This window comes from Leuresthes tenuis, unplaced genomic scaffold, assembly GCF_036924035.1.
Source record: "Leuresthes tenuis unplaced genomic scaffold, fLeuTen1.0.hap1 SCAF_18, whole genome shotgun sequence".
Classification (NCBI taxonomy): Eukaryota; Metazoa; Chordata; class Actinopteri; order Atheriniformes; family Atherinopsidae; genus Leuresthes; species Leuresthes tenuis.
The window spans coordinates 23,660,792-23,682,733 of record NW_027325372.1 but is presented as its reverse complement, the minus strand read 5'-3'; the positions used below and the strand labels follow the sequence as shown (position 1 = coordinate 23,682,733).

At 39.5% G+C, this 21,942-nt stretch overlaps 1 protein-coding gene across 1 annotated transcript; it reads right to left on the bottom strand.

Moving 5' to 3' along the window:
* Nucleotides 1–1,837: 1,837 nt before the first annotated feature.
* On the bottom strand, nucleotides 1,838–21,777 carry pdik1l (PDLIM1 interacting kinase 1 like). The gene is made up of 3 exons (XM_072370151.1): nucleotides 21,626–21,777; nucleotides 13,572–13,867; nucleotides 1,838–8,304 (listed from the first exon to the last, which is right to left on the bottom strand). Exons 2-3 carry the CDS (start codon nucleotides 13,854–13,856, stop codon nucleotides 7,564–7,566), a joined length of 1,026 nt encoding a protein of 341 aa, XP_072226252.1. The 5' UTR covers nucleotides 13,857–13,867; nucleotides 21,626–21,777; the 3' UTR covers nucleotides 1,838–7,563.
* Nucleotides 21,778–21,942: the final 165 nt, after the last annotated feature.

Here is a 21,942-nt window from a genome sequence, read left to right as displayed (position 1 = left end):
AGCACTCTTGAAGAAGACAATTAAAATGCAAATAGGATGATTGATTACTGATTTAATTTATGAGTCAAATAATGCAGCCACATTCCTAAAATGTAAAAGCATTTCTGCAAATGCATATTCGTTTCCATATATAATCATGTATCATTTTGAAAATTTAAGCAATTAATGATATGTTTAATGTGAACTCAGAATTCCGGAGTTTCCAGTCTGAACAGGTGGAACAGCCATTTGATTTCCAACTTAGAAATTTAGAGGAGCCTCATGGTCTCAATCCAACATGGCTGCTCTGTGCATAAAAAAAAAAGTGTTGATAGCTACAGTAAGAAACAGCATGAGAACTTCTGTCAGTTTGTGTCTCATTAAATTTGTCTCTCACATACTATGACCCAACCTCTTACAGTAAACAAATTTCTGTAATATTTCTATGCTGAAAATGCAGCATAAAGCCTTATCACCAACTTGTATTGCTAATAGTGTGGTCAGTCAGCAAATCCTATTGGTCTCCTATGTGGAATGCAGTCAGATTTGGTCTAATGTCATTCCCAGCTCAGAGTTTCAGAGTTGAAACTTCAGAGGCAAAATGGATGCAACATAAAACCTGAAGTACCCTTTAAACATGCAAATTCGAATACCCAAGTTTCATCAGGTCTCAATGGAACATCACCCAAAATTGAGTGGCCAGAATCAAGCGGGTGAGTGATTAGAGGTTGCAGTAATCGATACAGGATTCAGGTTGCAGCCTGTCGTTGTGTTGATAGTACATTGGGCCCACAAACAGATTTTTAGGCATGCCAATTTTCTGAGGCTGTCTGCTTCCACTTGGTACATTTTAAAAGTATGTGGCAGCATCACTACTCAGGTAGACAACAATAAAAAAACATAAATCTGCCTTTAAGCCATGTCTGCATGTCATAGCGTGAGCAGTGTTAGCAGCTTCACTTTACTCAGGTGGCGTTCAGAGGCTGTACCATTTCTGAAATGCAGGCCACAAAAAATGAAGCTGTTGCTCACACTAACGGCTATAAATCATTTGTAAAATATGAGCTTTGACCCTGCCAGAGTAGACTGCTGCAGTGATCACAGTAACATATCATATATAACATATATATGAGATGGACGATAGACAAATGGATTCAAGTCGGAAATTGTACCATTGTGTTAACATGCAAACCCTTTAGCATCTCGATCACTGACATCATGATGTAGCAGCACCGCATGTATGGAAATGTTCTGAGCACATTTTTCTCTCTCATGGTTTTCACACCAACTCTAACACGTACCTGTTCAAAAACCAGAAGAATGCGAAGCAGTTTCGGAATCCCTTTGCTAATATCTCTTAGATGTCGCTCAGAGAATAGACTTTACAACAGTTCTGCTCGTGTACAAGTCTCTTCATGGTCTAATGCCAAAGTACATCTCTGGCATGTTAGAACCATATGAACCAACTCGGACTCTGAGAACCGCAGGGAGGGGCCTCCTGCTGGTGACCAGAGTCAGGACTAAACAAGATGAGGCTGCGTTTCAGGTTTATGCTCCTAAAATCTGGAACAGTCTTCCAGAAGATGTGAGACAGGCCTCGACTCTGACAATGTTTAAATCCAGGTTGAAAACAGTTCTATTTAGCTGTGCATATGACAAAGTATTTTATCTGCACTCTTCGCTTTAATAGAATTAATTAATGATTATTTCTTATCTTTTATGGAATGATTTTATTTGCCTTTTTGTGATTTTATGTAGCTGTAAAGCACTTTGAATTGCCTTGTGTACGAATTGTGCTCTACAGATAAACCTGCCTTGCCTTGCCTAGAACACCTGAAAAAAGGAATGGAATAACCTCTTTTAACCTGGGTGTTGAGCAGTTTTATTTTTTCGAGAAAAAAATACAGGTATGTCACAAAACTATATCATTTAACAGTAGAATGTTCCGGATTTGTAACACATACGTCAAAAATTCTAAACAAAATTAGAGTTAGATCAAGTAGAGGAAAAAAAAAAAGTTGGAATCATCTTGTGACTTGCATTGCTAAAACAAATACCAGCACAAGTCTAAATGTAGCTTAATGAGCTGTTATACCTGGTTGATTGGCAGGGAACAAGAGAGCTGTCACTGGAAACAATGGAAAGGATTTTAAAACTCCTACCAAATGTAATTAAACTCAGACGGCGGCAAAGAATGTTGATTTTCCCCATTCAGCTGTATCTAAATTGTGCTGTGTGGAGAAAGTACAAACAAAATAGGAAGGTTGTAAAAGGGAGACATACAGGTTGACAAAGGAAGACGTCAAAGTGCCAGGACAGAAAACTGAAACATAGTAAAGGCACAACCAAATCATCTTTTTTTTAAAAAGGGCAAAAACAAAAGTCAATGTTTGAGACTGTACGAAATCAGCTGAATGAAATGGGGTTTACATCCAGAAATGCTAAATGTAAACCATCACAAACACCTAAACAGATTAAAAGCAAGTTACAGTGGACCCAAGACAAGCTGTCATGGACTGTGGATGATCAGATGAAAGTGACATTCAGTGACGATTCATCAATCTCCATTGGACACGGAGATTATGCTGGAACTTCTGTTTGGTGCAGAACCAATGAAACACACAAAAAAATTCCATAATTATTGATGACATGGGGTTGATGTTCCGTACAGAACCAGCTGGAGAACTGCTGTCTGAAGTATTCCATTTGTTTTTTCCTCTTCTTGATCTGAAAATTAAGTTGACATTAATTACATGAACTCCATTATTATAAGTCATATCACAATTTCTCTTTTTTAATAAAAGAGATGAATGAACATTCTCCAAAAGTGGTGATTCCTTTTCATGTTTTTTTTTATTATATTTTTATTTTTGTTTTGCCAATTGTTGTATGATGGTCCTGGATCAGTGATATGTGGAAGGATGATTTCAACTGGTGATGAAAAATTCCAAAGTCCCGTTTCCAGATAGTCCCACTTCCAGACGGAGAGGACAGCTGACTTGACCCGTACTGTATACCAGCTTTTGCTCACACAAAACTACAAACAACAGGCCAATGACAAACATACAATTATCACTAGTACATAGACTGTATTATCCAGGAAGAATATCACATCTTTTCTTTAACCAAAGGTAACTTGAGAGATGCTGAATCAAGACCATAAAGGAAAACTGAAGCCATCACAGCAATTTACATGTCAGTCAATCAGGCTCTTGAAAACAGAGCACACTCAGTCATATGTACATCAACCTTATTCATCCCGTTGATCCTGTACAGTATTTACACACGTGCAAAGAAATCTAATACAACAAATCAGAGGAAGAAATCTCTTAATACCCCACATCGAGCATGTGTTTGGCAAGTGCCTTCCTGCTCTTTCTCATCTAGAAGGGTAGAAGGGAGAAATTTGGCCGGAAGTGACTACCCATCATCCTCTGCTGTGCTTAGAGCTCGGAGGCTATGGGTGACCTACTTTAAGTCCAAACTTCGCTGCTTGCGCACATTCTTTAAGTGAAGCAGCATCGTCCGAAGCAGCCAGAGATGTCCTGCAGTGAAAACAGGCATCAGAATACTGATTCTGTGGTATTGCTATTCACAGCAAAGCACACTGCTGGGGGTTCATAAAACGCTGTGCATCTCAACCACAACTTCTGCCAATTATGTGTCTGAGTGCAACATTAGGGAGGCCACTCTAGTATCAAAACAGAATGTGAAAGCAAATGTCAACTGCTTCATTACAGGGATTATATCTGTTACAGATGAGGGGGGGGGGGGGTCCATCACACTGAAGATGGGCAACAAGTTGAGTGAAATTTAATTTTCCACCAATGCTTAAGAGCAGCAAAGGAGCCAAGATTATTTGGCTTTTCTGGGTTCTTGTAAAAAAAAAAAAAAATCTGTAAAAGTACACACAGTGAGAGGAAATAGGGGTCCCGAGCGTGATCCCTCTGCCAAGTTCTGCAACAACTTAATAGGCTTAGAATTAGCTTGTCACAGGCATGGCCAATTGGATTACTGTAAAATTCAGAAGCAAAGGAAACGTGGAACAGTGACATAGTGAAACAAGATCAAGTTAAACACAACAGTATTATGTGTCAAAGAAAACAGAAAAAGCTCAGATCCTCTGGCTCGAGGAGGATGGCGTGTGCTGATGTCTTCTGTCGCTTCTTCCCTGAAGGTAAGAGGTGCTGCATGCATAAGTAAGAACACTGGCTGACATTGTGCTCAGCCTCGTAAACAAATACCAACACTGTTATCGCACCCAAACCAGCCTCACAGGGCTCCACCGCAATATGCAGTAGGTAGTTAGGAGGAATAAATATTTTAAAACAAAAGTGCTTTCACTCAATTCTTCGCTCTCTTGTACACGTTTGAGTTCGAAAATGTTCCGATGTGAATGTTCAAGTCGCTGATCTTATTAAAGAAGCAGCTTCCTCTTCACAAAAACGGGTCACGTGGAGATCTCCCAAGAGTAGATCTGATTGCCATCTGTGGGGAAGTTGCTTCACAAAGTTTTTATTGTTGTACGCTTCCTTGTTAAAATTTTTTTAAAAGATCATTCTGATTTTTATTTCCAAGTACGGTCACATTTTCATAGTTTAAAACACTGTGCTCAACAAAATAAGTAATGACCTCTGAGAAAGACCAACCTGTGTCACAACAAGCACAGCTGTGACTGATACCACTACTGACGGCTGTATTTCACCAAGTTGAGCCAAACCAAGGGTTTGGTGCTCAATAAAGAGGCTCAAAGTGTGCCTAACATTTACTCTGAAGGGCTATAAAATTTTTATTAGACACTTGATATTTTCTTGAGTTTACTTTGCTTGTTGATGAACTTGAAGGTTACTCCAGTACAGCTACACATAACTAACATGTCAACATCAGGATTGTGCCCTTGTAATCAAGTTTTTTTTGGGTTCTTTTGTTCTATCAGTTTAACACTTTAACTACTCTAAATGCACTTTAGGGTATAGTTCATGTCAGCTGATTCCCTCCTGTGTCCCTTTATTAAATGGTAGGAGAAAACTGAGCAGCTGCAGATAAGCTGTGGGTAGAGGAGAGACCAAATTGTATATTCACAGATCCAAAGGTGTAGGGTTAGCTATTTTAATGCATGAAGGGATTATTTTTATGGAAATAAAACAATTTAAATATGTATTTCTTTTATTGGTGGAGATGAGTTTTAAGGGGTTTAATCAAATCCCCAACAGTGACTTTAAAATAAAGCTGTAATTCAACCTTTGTGGTTAGAAAAAGCATTCGTAATCGTGTCGTGCCAAATGTGAGCAGATTTACTGTTTGGAAAGTCAATCTCTTAAGGCAGTTCATGAGCAGGTGCACAGTTCAGCGCTCTAATTCTAAAAGGTAGCTCATTTCCTTTAATGAAACTCAAAATGGCAAATAAATAAGAGGCATGGCACTGGACCATGTGGGAGGAGGGTGACGGCAGTGCAGGGTAAGCTGATGAAGTTTATTAGTTGTCCGACAAACTTTAACATAACCTTTAAGGCAGCACTATAGAAGCGTGTGAGCCTTAAAAACGAAGTCTTTCTGACCTTTGAAAAACACTAACCTTTGTTAAGCACATTCAGACTGCCCTGGAGCGCTCAGATACAACAGTTCACAAGTTTGGTTTTCAGCCCATAACCACAAATTTTTTCTACAGTAACATGTCATGTGCCAACAACTACATACCAACAGATTAGAGATTAATTTAAAAAAAAAACCCTGGCAGGTGAAGTAAACAGACTATGCTAGAAGAAAACACTATCTGGGGACACAAAGAAAATGAGATAAAGGGCCTACAAGAATAATGACTGGACAGGCGGCTGCAGACTCGCTCAACTGCTCTGTGCTGCGTCGCGTTTGCTTTGCTTAACTCTGCAGATAAATCTGTCGACGTGTAGCTTCATGAGCACAAAAGATTGCGATGTCTCCCTCTGCTCTGTGGAGGCTGGTAATCAGGAAGTTGGAGCTCTGGCTGATTCCTACAAATCAAATACTGAAACATGTTTATATGTTCCAGATATTTTTTTTCTGGCGTATAAATGTCCGTTTTTCAAATCTCATCCAACTCTTTAAAGTTTGCAACCTTTCAAAAGATTCAACGCAGATTACGTTTCACAGGTGCTGATTTCACTTGAACGCAACATTCAAACAGTTCAAAAATCAATCAGAAGCAGCAAACTGTACTACAGAAAAAGTAGAACATTTTCATTTTGTGTTTGACTTCAACTATATGACATCTAATACTTCCTAGTCCATTTAAATATACTATTTTATTTCTAAGTGCCTTTGAAAGCAAAAGGCAGAATTTCAAGATGGAGACATCCTGAGTTCAGAGTTCCATTGGAAAAGAGTCGATTTCAAACTTGAACAGAGAATCAGCTGATCGTGTTTTAAATAAAGGTTTGTGGCTTAGATAAATTCCTGTGCTGGACCGTTTTAACTCCAGAACCAGCCATCTGATGGGAACGTTATGTCCGCCTAAACTCAGACATATTTGAAAAGTGATAAAGTTGACAGCAAGGAAAATTTGTTTGGAATCAAATTAACATATTTCACAAAAATTACTGAAGGTCCAGTGCCAAGATAGCAGCTATATATACATGTCATATGTCTAAAAGGTGCTTTGTTGAGCACAATGTTACGTCTACACAAGAGAACTATGACTGGAACCACTTGTAATAAAACCGAATGATCCTTTAGGCTTCCTCTCTCAATGGCTGTGTGGATCCATTGTTAGGATTAAGTGTTTTTGTGTTTAAGGCAGTACATAAATAAAAGTGGCAACTCTTTATCATCATACATTCTTGTGGGCTGGATCTGGGACCAGTCAACTTATTATGATGTTTGCAATAGGGAGTAAGGACATTGGGGAAAACCACGGACCGAAACCTACATCAACAGTTAACATTTGCCTACAAATACCATCATGCTTTTTCATGTTTTTATTACCTGAGCATTCAGGGCAGAACTGCATTTGATGCCGAAATACACTCAAATCTTGACCTAAAAATGAATGTTGGTGGTAATGACCAGGCTGAAAAGAGTTTTTCAGCAGATTCTGTCAAGCCAGGAATGGTTTCAAAACACATTCCACACATTGAGGTGACTGGGTTTTAATAACGGCCCTTTGGATAAATGTATGCTGCAAAAATCACAGGATAATGTCTCATATTGCATTTAGTAACAATTAGCACCAAGTTCATGATGGTATTTGGAGACAAGCTGTCGCTTTAACTTTCTCTGTGTACTAAATGAAGGACTTCTGGGGTCATTTTGCTCTTCCATCAGGCCTGAGTGATGGTGTAAGGAGGAAGCAGTAGCTGTGATGCGAGTGGCCTGAGACTAAGCTGCAATTTGGTGCAGCAGCAGCTGTGGGTGTCACACCTCTATCCTTTAATATAAAGACACAGCTCGTAGAAGATCGTATGTGCTTAGACAGTGGATGAAGTTTAAACAATAATACAACCATTGCCTGTTCTACTCATTCCCCATTACAAGAAGATCTGGGTTGTCAGTAAATAATGAGATGTGTACATGTGCTTGATGGAGTCCATGGTGCCGTTTGTCCATCCATCACGTGTCCCAATCCAGCTCTCTACATGCAATGCGGACCAGTCTGAGCTCCAGTTCAAAGGCGTCAGGCCGTTCCTGAGGGTTGGCCGACAGCATCTCCCTGATCAGCTGCTTCATGTGGCTGTTCATGCTTTTTTTCCTGGCAGGGATCAGCAGCTCCATCTTTGGGTTCTCTAACAGGGCCTCCCCTAAAGGTACAATTTCTGAGCCCTGCTGCACGTAGCTCCCCAGGAGCTCCTTCTGCGTCTCCACATCCACAAAGGTGATGCGCTCCACCATGGCCCAGATGATCACTCCCAGGGCGAAGATGTCTGCCTTAGCCGTGTAGTGGCCCTCCCAGACCTCTGGGGCCATGTAGAAGTCTGTTCCACAAGCTGTGGACAGGAAGCACTTGTTGACGCTGGCGGGCTCCTCGGGGTTGAGCCCAGAGGTGGAACAGACTTTGCTCAGTCCAAAGTCGGCCACTTTGAGGGTAGGCTCGGATGAGCCAGCAGGAGTGCACGCCTGCGAGATGAGGATGTTGTCAGGTTTGAGGTCGCGGTGTATGATCTGGTTGCGGTGCAGGAAGGCCAGAGCGCTGCCCAGCTGCAGCATGAAGCTGGTGTTGGTCTTGCGACTGGGCTTACGGGACAGTAAGTAGGCGTTCATGTCACCTCCATCACAAAAGTCCATGACAAACCATAAGTAGTAGGCACAACATGGGTCAAAGGTGATCTCACCCTTCAGTGACGTCTCCACCAGCTACAGCACAAACACAGAGGAAAAGAAAGATATTCTGTTAAAAAGAGATGTACAGTTCCAGACACACGCAGCACACATCTCCCTCCATTAAGCTGTCAACACAAACTAAACAAAGCTGTGTCTCTTGTTTTTTTTATCTCTTATTTTAGTCATTTGATCTCAAATCTTCTGGAGAATGGGCCTCAAACCTGTGAGGTTTTGTCCATTTCTCATTAAATTCAGACAACATGGGCTGACTTTCTGGAATTCGGTAGATAACGATGTGCATAAAACAAGCAAAAGTGCAATTTTTTACAAAATCAATGAGAAAGTAAAATGTTGCAGCTTTTGTCTCATTTTGGGCTTGTTCAAGATTTTCATTTTGAAAGTTTTAGATATGATCTTTATTTCTGATCACAAATATCAAAAGTTAGCATTTGTACTAGGGATCCGAGTCCCTCTCCGATACTTCAGCAATGCATTAATACTAATAATAAAAAAAATCCAAGTTGTCCTTTAAGTTTTTTTATTATTTATAAGGAATATCCAACAATATTGATGTAGTGGAACTTGTTAAGCCATTATCATTCTGTTTGACAATCACTTTGTACCTCAGGATGAATTTAAAAGGTGAACAATCATAATTGTTGTTTTTAAGGTCAAATCCGATCATTTGAAAATCACTTGATCGGATCATCCCTAATTTGTACTAACTTCATATCACAATAATACTAATTATCTTAATGAGCTGATTTTCAGTCACAATCTCTGACTAAATTAACTGAAAAATATGAGAGTAGCTCTACTGGGACTATTGGACTGTTTTAGATAGAACTCTGGAGCATGTGCAGAGCACCGAGGCTCATTTCTGTCTAGTTGAGTACTTGCATGCAACCCCAACCACTTTATTCAAGTGTGTTTGTCCAGTTTTGAGGACATCAGTTTTGTATGATTTTAGTTGGACTAGCGTGTTTACAAGTATTTTAAAAGTCCAGTTTTAGTCAAACCAACATCATTTAAAATGCTGTTTCACACAGCATGTCCCAGCTTTAAAGACGAACCCTGCTGCTTGCATGCTATAGGCTGGCATTGCAAACTGCTCCAGGTGAAATCTGAATTTCTCCCTTTACACTGAAACACACACCAACTTCTGTTTTTACAAAACAAACATTTAGCCTGTGACTTTAGATCTTGCATTACAGCATTTAATGTAAACAACTTTACAGTCAAAACAAGTGTCCCGAATATGTGTAGCAGGTAATTGCCCCTTGAAACCCTGCTGTAAACAAATGGCTGCCAATTATGTGACATTCCACTAGCCAAAGAATCCACTGACCCGTTATGATTTGCTCTTCTGAAAGCATGTACTGGAATGTCACGGAGCAGTAAAAAAAAAAAAAATTAAACAAAACAAAACAAAAAAAAAAAAAGAGGAGGACTACCAGGATTCTGGGAAAGCGTCCAATGCTGGCACTGCAGAAAACTGAATGAACAGTGCGACAATTCAAAGGCTGTTCAAAGGCTATAATCAGGCCTGTGAGCCTGCTGTCACACAGCAGTAGGCACTGGAACATGACAGGCTGCAGACAGGCTGACTGCAGAGAGGGGCCCTCTCACCCCCACACTCAGACCCAACCTGACAGCCCATTCATGTAACTCTGGGGCCACAGACAACAGGGATCCAACCAGAAGCCCGAGGATACTTCTGCACATGCCCGCATAAAACAGAGCCAACATCTGTGCTGATAGCAACTGTCTCTCAAACCTTAAACTATAAAATCATATCATAAACACAAAACTTGTTACTGATCCCTGATGACTCACTGCAATACTGGGGAGGGAGAAGATTTTTTTTTCATTATTGTTTTTGTGGGAGTGAAGATGTCAGTTAAACACAGACAGATGGCGCAATGTTGGAAAAAGTTGTTAACTGAGGTCGGCAGCTGATTTCAAGAAAGCTTCATATCCTGACATGTCGCATGACATGTTCATTACGTCATGGCACACTGCAAATCTAAACATGCTTTCATCAGTTACAGAAAGGTTACAGTCCGCCAGTTTTAGGACATAGCAACATGAGGCCAAACAAACCAGTGCTTTCTGTACACTGTATTCCACTTCCTGCTAAGTCTGAAGTCCTCTCTGTAACTTGTGGAGGGAAACCATTAGCCTATTGCCACCAAAAGAATACCAGCTGATATCAACAAGCTATAAACATTACAGCAGACAGTGTGTTTCTACGATCAGATAATGCTGGGATCTCTGATACAACAGATGTTCCTGTAAACTTTACACATATCTGGTTATGGGAAACTCAAGCCTGTGTCCTGATGAGTTTACATTGCGTGCTAATAATTCCAAAGAACTAGAACACGTGTACATTTAGGGGGGGCCACACCCACCACACCTAGACTGAAAAACATCTTACTACAATGCAACCTACAGCCTAAGATAGTTTAAAAAACTAGTTGAACTGGCTACCTGAGCACTGTAGCAGTAGATTAAGCTTGATCTTGATGTTTTATTGATCTGAAACTTTTCATCAAACAATGTAACACACCTACCATCTGGAAATATGCAAAAGACTGTGATAGTAAAACTGGACAGCAAATGAGTGAAACTGACCGAATGAGTCTGCCCTGTCAGCTCTAAATCTAAACGTGCATCAAACAGCTGATTCCAGCAGGAAAACGGATGCTTTCCAGTCTACAGTCATGCAAAGTTTACGCTCCTGCACTTCTGTAAAGCCTTCAGCTGCGCACAAACCTGCACAGTTATGTGATCGAATGCATGCACAAGGTGACAAGAAGCAGACCTGCACAATGTGACACAACATTGTTTCTCGTGTGGTTCACAGATGCATTTAAAAAAAAAAAGGTTAGAGCACTTCCCTGATGTGGAAATTCTCGGGTCAATAAAACATATGGCAGCCGTGAAAATTTACATCACAGTTTTTACATATAAAAACACACACAACCTGCAAGGAGAGAGACAGACAGTGACTCAACCTTCCTACTGTAACACAGATAAATATATTAGTGCATTGATTAAAATCCGTAAGCTATGTTATAGAGAGAAAAAAAAAGAAAACTTAGATAAGTTAAATATGTTATGAATAAGGCTAAAATTGTATTTCATGTATGTTGTAAAAGGTTTAAAATACATAGGCAGAAGTTAAAAGCAAACAAAGTATAAAATTCTGTTGATATATTTTATTTCCGTTTTATTTTGAAAGCTAAAGGAAGGGTGAGCAGGTTTTGGAAGAGAGCTCGATAGAGTGACGGGGAATGAGTATGCTGACGGTTTGATTAATTAAATAAGTTTCCTGATTGTTAACCCAACGGTCGGTAATGGAGACTTGTTTAATGCTTTTTTTTTTTTTCCCCAACTCAAAGTGTGTCCTGCAGTTCTTTGTTGTTTTTTGACTTTGAGGCGGTTTAACACTGAGCCGTTAACATTCGCTGGTTAAGTGAATACTGCAGCGGAAGCCTAGTTTAGCTTGCTCAGCTTACTACGGGGGCTGCCTCTTCATCATTCCGGTCTGGATGTGAAGATTAGTCATAACTAAAGTGTTAATTGACTGCCAGAAGAGCGCCTTGCCAGAAAAGTGCTTTTGGAATATATATTTTTCCTTTTCCTTCTCCCGGACATTGCTCATTGGCGTTAAACCGTGGACCAGCAGGCGAGTGATTGCATCGCAATCTTAGGACGTCGTTTGGGTTTTTCCTCTTCGCCTGACCTGGAAACAGAGTCTGTATGCACTGAACTACTAAAGCCAGGTACTGCTTTGTTTGTTTATTTGCTCAGAGAGTGAAACGGCCATTAAGTTGCTCACAAGCTTCGCTCAGGCCTGCAACTTTACAGTTTTAGAGCTAAATAAGTCGACGGGTGAGTGTGTTTGATTGGTGAGCGGGCCCCTCACATAGAGTTTGAGGTTTATAGTGAACACTCTAATTGCAGATGTTTTATTGTGTTTGTTGTCTAGTGCCACACGTTCAGTAAACTGAGTTCATCTTTAACTTACGGTTAGGTTATTTTGCTTAGTTAAGAGTGTGTGAGTGTGTGAGAGTTGATCACCAGGTGCATTAGGAGGAAGTTAGGAGATAATTAAGTGTGATAGAGGGTGCATTGGATTTAAAGGTCAGCTATTTTAAAAGTAGTTAACATTTATTAGTCATTAATGCTACGCAAAAGAATCTAGGGGCCCTTACCTGGTACAGAGGGTAAAGGTGGGCTACACTACTATTTGCTGCTGTATGCAGTCAGATGTTGTCAACAAGTTAGAAGGAGGAAAGAGTGAAGTAGAAAGTGAAGTATGAGTGAGGAATTCTGACACATAAAAGGGAAATGCATGAACGACGGAAACTGAAAGGAGCTTCGTCATCCCTTCATCCCCCACGTAGGTTAATCAATTATTTTGTGTAAACAAAAAGAAAATAAATCATATTCTAATCATATAACTGTATATTCAGAATATTCAACTGCAACATCTTTAAGAAAAATCAGGACAGCCTTCGTTTTTACCAACACAAAGAACTACAAGAGCCTGCGAACAGTGAAAAACATGCTTCTGTTTTTACTTTATTTTTGACTGGCTGACCCACCCACTGGGTTCTGGATGCTGTTACACGCCTGTCTGGTCTGCAAAGCTAACTCGCTCCAGTACTTGACAATCTGCTCGCTTCTCTCTGGCTGTTACTGAGTCACACCTGCTTGTTTTTTCTCTGTAAATAAAATGACACCTTGAATGACTGAGAGCTGATGTGTGCCAGTGAGCCCACACGTGGCTTTATGAGCTAAATCAATAACCTTGTGCAATCATCGGGAATAATACTACATGACATTATAGCAGCGAGCCAGTGTTGACCTCCATCAAATGTAAACTTGAACTACATTTTCACGCTTTGGGAAACTCAAGTCCTTTACAAAGATAAATTTGTGGGTATCCATCTATGGTCTTTAGGTGTCTGTTTTGCTCTGTTCTGTTCATTTTTTTTTCAAATGTCACAATCAGTTTCCTCCTTTGGAAAGATTTCACTTTGTGGCAACTAGAGGAAGTGTTGAGTGTGCACTTTCAGCACGGTTATCTGCTCTGTGCAAATAAAACTGGAACAAATCTGGTTTCACAATTCAGCCAACTTCATAAATTCAGTGTGATTGCTGGGTGGTGTCAACAGTTCTTCAAAGCTTCTATCGGCTGTCTTTACTGCAGGACATAAATACAGCATGAATGCATTAAATACTTGTACTTTTGCCAAACTTTGTTCAATAAAATTCTGCATCTGTACCTCAAGGTAGAGAGGGGAGTTGGAGCCATGGTTCATCCTCTGGGCTAGCTGGTCTCGCTGAAGGATACACTCCTCCAGGTGGATGACATTTGGGTGTTGGCTTTGGATGCTGCTCAGAGCCCAAAACTCCCGCAGGGCCAGCTCCACATTCTCTGGAGAGTGGCAGCGGATCTTCTTCACTGCCACCCGGGCCCCTGTGCGCTTCACCACTGCTTCATAGACAACGCCGTAACTGCCGCGCCCCACCTCCTGGATTAGCTCGTACTTCGGCTGGCTGCTTACCATCCTAGTCCTCACTGTGGAGAAACAGCATAGGAGTTAATCTCACCCTGTCAAACTGGTTACCTTTACATGATTCAGTTTAAGGTGGCATCAACACCAACAGAAGAATGTAGTACAGGGCAGAAGAACCATGTTCTAATATGGACAAACTGCCATTTCTCCCAAACTAGGTGCTACTATTGTACCGGACCTGTGCCAGTAGCCAACAGAATTAGTTTTTTCAGTCACAAGTTGGTCATGAAATGAGAAACTGTCCAATTTTCAGCTTCACCAGCAGATCAAACAATCAGGAAACTGAGTTTTTTCATTCAAGTGAACCCATTATGGCAATAGCGTAAGCCAGACACACTCCTGTTTGCATAGCATGTCTTCAGAGTGACCCAAAGCTGCAGTCTGTAGGTTTACAGGTGCTCTGATCAGGATTTTTGGGGACGATCACCAATTAATGGGAGCAGGATCGGCCAATGGTGACCAGCAATTGGGTCAAAGACGCGGCATGTCAATTCTGGTGTCCAAACCATATTTATAATATTAAAAAGACATTTTTAAAACACTACAGTTTGTTACTCAATTCTCCCCACTTTACTTATTTACATGAGCATTTACTTTAAGAAATTAAAATTTAAGGAGCTATTTATCTCAAAAGTACAAAACTGTCCTTCCTGGATAACGTCCGGGCTTAAAATGTATGCACAAAAATATGCTAAAAATGTCAAAAATCCTAATTAAAGCATCAATTATGTACTGGGCATAATTGTGTTGATGTCTGTAATGACACCTTCAAATCTTCAAATATAGTAACAACTATAGATTATTTACATTTTTATTCAAGAAATACTTTTGTCCCTGCTTTTGGAGTCCCAAATGTCCATCCTGGGTAACACACATAAAGTGGCTACATATGCTCATATTTGGACATGGACTGTCATATTGCAAGGTGTTGCATCAGCCAACAGACCCTGAAGGACCCCCAAGACAGAGCAAAAGGTCAATAGGTCTCTCTTAAAATGTTGATATTTTACCTTTTCAGTCGGTCGTACATGACGTCCACAAATCATGTGTCTTTCTGGATAACGCTAGTAAAACATTTATAATTTTTTCACTTTTTAAAATCATCTATTTCATGTCAAATATGACATTGATGTGTTGAAGATTAAGCTTATATTTTATTCAGTAGACCCAGTTAGTGCCTGATTATAAAGGAAATTTAGTTTTTTTGTCCTCCCTGGATAACAAAGATATTCTGTTACCCAGGACATGTCCTCTGTTATCCAGAATGGACATGTTTTTCAATTTTGTTATTGTTATCACTATCTGTAGCTTATTAGGCATTGATTTGATGTTGTAATGTTATATTAATGATAAATTAAACGATTAATGAGGAAATATTATGTATTTTTTAACTTTTATGACATTTTTTGTTATCTTTTTCAATGGTAACACCACAGGATATTCTCCGTTTCCTGTCTGTCTCAACTATGCTATCTAATAAATATCTTATATATATATACACATATACTGAGCTAATCTTTATGTTTTTTTAATAAAGTTTTAGTATAGCTTTTGATGTTTGAGGGTCAGTTTCGTCCTTGCAGATGCCACTGTCTAATAAAGAAAGGCAGAGACTTTTGAGGACCAGGAAGAATGCTGACCCACAAGCTAGGGCTGAGTATCTTGAGAAAAAGAGAGAAAGGTATTGTGATTTAGTAATGAAGAGATTATGCAGATCAGTTAAAAATGATAATACGTTAGTTAAGCAATGTGTGTGTTAAGCAATGTGTGTGAGCAATGTGTGTGATGTTTATGGTAGGGTATATTTCTTCTGGAGCAACGGCATCTTGGTAATTAATCAAACCTTTACACCATGTAATTTGTTTTATTTCTAGGTACTACAAAGATAAATCCAAATCTCAGCCCAAAACACCTATTAAGCTGATGACTCCTGCTGCTGCAAAAAAGAAAAGAGAACAATGGAGGAGTAATAAGAAGAGGGTTAGGGTTAGACTGAGACAGTCAAATAATTCAACCCAAATTTCATATTGTATTACAGTATTGTGTTTTTTGAGTTGAGGATACAATAACAACCCTTTTACTTACACTGTAAAAAAATAAGACATTTTCTATCTTTTTGGCACTAAATATTGTGTGACAAACAGGAACGAATGAAGCCATTTCACTACAAATGTCCAAATATATTACATAATTCTGATAAAAATGGGGTTTTCTGAGAAGTAATTATTTGTTGAGCTCTAACTGTAATTATACAAAAACTTTTGAATACCAACAATGATAGAAATTTTAATTAATTTTGAAAACCATTTACGTTACCCAGGAAGGACATTTTCCATGGGAAAAATCATATAATTCACTGAAAAATGTTTATTGCACTCTTAAAACAAATTCCTGTTGTTGAGTGATATACAAAACACCCTAATAATGATAGAAAGTGACTGAATGGGTATTTTTAGCCAATTTTTTTCCATTTGTAAAATCCTTATTCGTCTTTGACCCAATTACATGTTGCATAGGCCTCCGATTTCTAAGGTAACATTACTTACAGAAGCACTATTTTAAACAACATTCTATGAGAAGTATTAAATTATGAGATCAGAGGGTATTATGATTTGACAGCAGCTGATTTATCATCACATGCAGATTCTATCACTCTTTAAACCACAGCAGTCTGTTCTTGGTTATCAGGACCAGCTTAAAACACAAACACTGATTGTGTGGAATAAAATAAGTCAAATGTTTATTGAATAAAATCCATATGCTAATTAGACATGTGCTCTTTACTTTAGATGAAAATCTGTCCCAAGACTCGGGTTGGGTGTGTTATTAAAGAAAAAAAGCTCTGGCTACCAGACATACGCTCCCACAGTAACACAAGTTAAGTTGCTTTACTGTTTACATCTGCCTGCTGCTTATGGTGTGGATATTATCAGTTAAGGGAAAGGTGTTTTGTTTTTATTATTTGCGTGTGTGCATCTGTGTGATCCAACCTGAATATCAAGCCTCAATATCTCAAAATGAATAATAGTTACTTGACTCAACTCCAGTTCTGAGTACTTGTTGCTTTCAAAAGGCTTTGCTCAAAACAGTGCAACTCTCCTCCTTTAAGAAAAAGAAATAGTAATAATAATAATAATCAAATCTGGCCTTTTGATTGGGCTTCTTTGTGGTAATTGATCAGCTTATTCAGAACAAATATCAACTGATAACAATCGCTGCAAGATTAATTGAACTATCCTTATGTAAGGTGCTCAAACATACTGTCAGTGCAGTGCAAAGATGCAGAGAATGGAGGCTTTTAGCCTTCTGTTCAGGAACCTGTACAGAGGTTTCTATCCGTGAAACAGAAGATTTTTCATTTAGGTTCAGCTGTCTACCTAAGAGAACTTTACTGATTTCATTGTTTGATCATTTGAACATATAGTTACAACCATTCACTTCCTCTTAAAAACAGTAAAAAGCAATCAACACATCCCGAGTATGTGTGCGTTAGTGTGTACCAAATGCACAGACCGGAGGTCCTCATGAGACTACAGTTGGATCATGATGGAAAACACTGGTAGTAACAACGTGACTGTGGCTTTAAAAGTAAAAGGTCCACTAAAAGCACTGCTTCCCCAACTGACCTCGTATAAACAGATACGCTCAATAAAGATGAATAAATCATCCTCATCTAAGATGCACTTTTTACAGCCGAAAGGGCATGCGACCTGGTGCAGCTATTTGCTATCACATAAAGCTGTAACACATATTAAATGCTTAAGTCATTATTCATAAGTTAGTGTTTTATCATGACACAGATTCATGTTCAATTACAACATGTTGGTGATCAAAAATCTGAATTGATCTAAAGAATATTCACACTAATATGACGCTAGTTCGACCAAACCCGGACTTTTAAATTATATGAAAACATGTCTGTCCAACCAATAACTGTATGAAAATTAACTTCCAACAGGCCTGGATAATGTGGTTGGAGATCACCCAGACTCAAATGGTTGTTTTTTTCCAACAGAAAAGTGTAATGTGCACTGAATTCAACTGAATTCTCAACAAAGCTGCACATTCACATATTTTTTTCTCTTTAGTCAGGCGGCTAAACGCCTCAGAAACTGTGACAGAAAAGCAGCCCATTAAAACCGTTTCAACACGTGGTCTCTTAAAGCATTTCCTGTCATTCTGCTCTAACAAAATCTTGACAAAATTATCACTCAAGCAACTTAAAGACAACATATCTCTGCTTTGGCTACACTTTCATGTACAATGATCTCCCACAGACAAAGTTAGAAGTGGCACTATGTATTGCATATTTTTTCACACTGTCCACAGCATCAGACATAGCTTCGATCAATAACTAAATTCCCCTTCCATGCGTGTATACTGGGATTAGCATTGTGGCCCAGTTAAATGTCCAAGTCAAACTGTAACCACACCTTGACTCAACTGTGTGTGTGTGTAAATACGTGTGATGTTGCCCAGAATGCAACATCCAGTCTCAAGTTTGTTGTTAGTCACACCCAGGTCCCTCCACCACCCTCCTGCACACATAAATGTAAATGGGGCGGCTGTAGCTCAGGAGGAAGAGCAGTCACCCACCAATCGGAAGGTCGGTGGTACATGTCGAAGCATCCTTGGGCAAGACACTGAACCCCACATTGCCCCCCCAGTGTATCATTGGGGGTATGAATGTGTGTGAATGATTAGAAAAAAAGCACGTAGTTATGTGCATCTTAAGACGTGCTGTATGAGTGTGTGTGAGTGATGTAGTGGTCAGTTAGACTAGAAAAGCGCTATACAAGCGCTATACAAGTACAAGTCCATTTACCATAAATATTCCTATCAGACAGCAGGGTAAAAAGAGCAGGCATTTAGTTTGGCAGTAACAACAGCATGTCTGTGATTAACTCTCAAATTCAAGCTGGGTTAGCATAGCTTTGCTTCCAGCGCTCTTGTTTCTGTACTGCAACTTGAGCTAATGGCATTACACTCCACAGTGGCTGCTCCCAAACATAGAGAGGGACACACTTCCAATAACAAACCTGCTAAATTAGACTGAGTCACAGGTGCAGTTAGGGGGTATGCAGTTTCACACAGGACTCAAGACAGGTGAACCTCTGAGGATGTCATTTAGCAACAAGTCTAAGCTGCTGTCTGCTCTGTCATTTGCTCAGCTGATACACTTCTCAGCACATTGCAGGCTACCTTTAGCTGCTACATTAAAGTACTGTACGACTTAAAGTATTTCTACAGTTTGTGACTGGCCTGTAAGATGAACCCTTTCACGACATGAAATATCTAAAATTAATGGCTTCATAATCATCTGTTAAACTGTCAACATTCCATCATTCAGACACACATACAGCAGCACAGTTTATTTGCAGTAAAGTAATGACCATAGTAATGAGTTTTTTTTCTCTTCATCGGGAGACACCTTATCCACTGTCACTTCTGCTGTCCACAGTGTGTGTGAGTGGATGCGTCATTGTTTATTTCACTCTCCAATATGCATTTAAATGGAGTTAGATTCTGTTTAATGAGCTTAATGTGTTAAATTGTAATGCTCGGGCTGCTTTCTGCTGTCATATAGAATCATCTTGTTTGACAACCCCGAACCCCCTTCCCTTCTTTCAGATGTCACACTGCCCCATACCAGGCCACTCAATCTACAGGTTACACAGTGACCAGGTCCTTGCCTAAACTCATATTGCCACAGGAAGGGACAGAATGCCTTCATTTTCCTGTCTCCCTCACATTCATATTCTTGTCAGCCTCGGTGCTGCCTCGCACCTGAATTATGGTAACATTATGATTGCAAGAAGAAAACCATATCGGCTACATTGTTTTGGCTGTACACAGTATGCAATGTCTATGTCACACATAACAGCACACAACTCAACAACAACCCATGTTAGAAACACAAAATTTACAACTGGTTTCCATGACATGGATATTATGTTACCACACTGAGGTGTTTAGAACCTCTTTTCTGTGTACAGTATGCATATGCCCATCATTGTGTTTCATTATGCCCATCAGTTTGTTTGTTCTGCTGCCAAAACAGATAAACATTTAGGAAGCTGACATTTCATGTTAGATAACTGTTGAAACTCGGTGAAACATCTCCTGAATGAGCTGCGGTTCTTTAGCATTACCACAACCCCAACAGGCGGATGTGGTAATGCTACGTAATCAGGACAGACGGCAGGTAAGTGGTTCTGCTCAAACAAGCATGGAAACAATCCTGTTAAATGGATTTCAGAGCAGAGTTCAGCCATTGTATCCCTTCACGGTTGAGGGACAGTTTTTCTATAAACCTCATGATAAACAAAAATCTAACATCTATTAACATCTGTACAACACCTTTATAGCAGCACATAAAGATGGCAACAACTTCTGTAGCCACAAAATATCTGGAAGAATTAAAAATTAAAACCACAAATGACATTAATATATCTCAAGTAGTAAAAAAAAAAATAAAATAAATATCAACCCTGCAGTAAGTACAAATTTCCCTGAATTTGAGAGACATTTCTAATATTACCAAGCCAAAATCAGATTCAGATGACAAAATTAACTCTGTGTCCTCCGGTATGTGCAGCAGTTCAAACCAGGAGAGATCCAAATATCTCATCAGTCATATTCATCCTCATTGCCCTAGTTCCAGAACCCTGATCCACCAGCTAAAGCAGCACTCTCTCAACCGCTGATCAGTGTAACTATCAAGTACTTTAACAACTGGTATGAAAATTAGTAGAACAAATACATTATGAAATCCTTTGATTGTAAAATCCTTGATCATACAGTCAAGAATCAATAACTTGGACTACACATAAAAAGATTATTTTAGTGTTCCCGTGTGTTTTTAGACCAAGAATTCAAAACAAAGCAGAAAACACTGTTTTAACAACGTTGGATATCTTAACTTGATGCATAAATCAAATCAGAAACAGCAGCTGATCTAAAGTTAGATCCAAAAAAATACCGGTTTACAAAAAATAATTAAATGTTTCCCTATTTGTTAACATTTTTATGAAATAATCACCAGTTACAAAACCCATACTATAAACATCACATTTGGCAAGCTGCCGATTTCAATTATGAAGTTTTAATACGCTGATTCGGGTGTGGAGCCAAGGATTTCGTTGTCCTGCATACTGAAAACAACAAGACACACACCTGTCTGTAGACAGATATCCAACGGACGAACCACAAAACTTTACTTTACTGTAAAAAAAGATCTGACAGTGTCACGTTTTGGGAGCGATAAATCTCTACAATAGTCATGAAAAAACAACTATCTCCCATACAGAGAGAACGATAGACAACTACAAAACTCGCCAATTACACATCCATTTGTATGAGGCTATGAGGCTAACAGCTACATGGCCCGAACAACGTCAGCTAACGATGTTGTTGGTTAGCTAATGTTAGCTAATGATGTTAACACTAGCTAACAAAGAGTCAAGCTTTCGCTTACAAAATCGAAAAATACATATCAGCATTGGCTTATGTAATTCGAAACTAAATCAACTTAACTGCTTTTAAAATTGCTATTACATTGGGACACAAAAGAGGCATTGCGAGACAAGCTCAGGGTATTGACAGTTTATTGTCCTGTGTGTGTATATGAGTGTGTTATCAAGAAATCCAGCCTCAAATCGCACACACCTGCAAGCCAAGCAGGCAAACAGACAAGACAATGGTCGAAATATTGAAGACTGTAGTTGACGCATCGCGGGTTGTCATCTTATCAGTCTCACCTTTGAGCCGCTTCTCGGGTGTTCATTTGTTGTCTTCCTCACTCTCCCTGGCAGCCATTACCGCTGCGCACGTTCTGCTCGCTCAATCAAACCGACGAGGTTTTGTCAAACACTGGACGTGAGAACGTGCAGCTGCTGTGCAGCGCGGCGCAGCGGGTGGCCTGAGAGAACGACTTCCGGTCACATTTCAAAGTAAACAGCATAAACCGTTCTGGAAATCTAAAGACGAATGTGCAGACGTTTGGCTTCCAGGCGTATGAATGTACATATGAAGCTGTTTGTAAAAATGGCATGTTGTATTGTAGTCAGGATTTTTA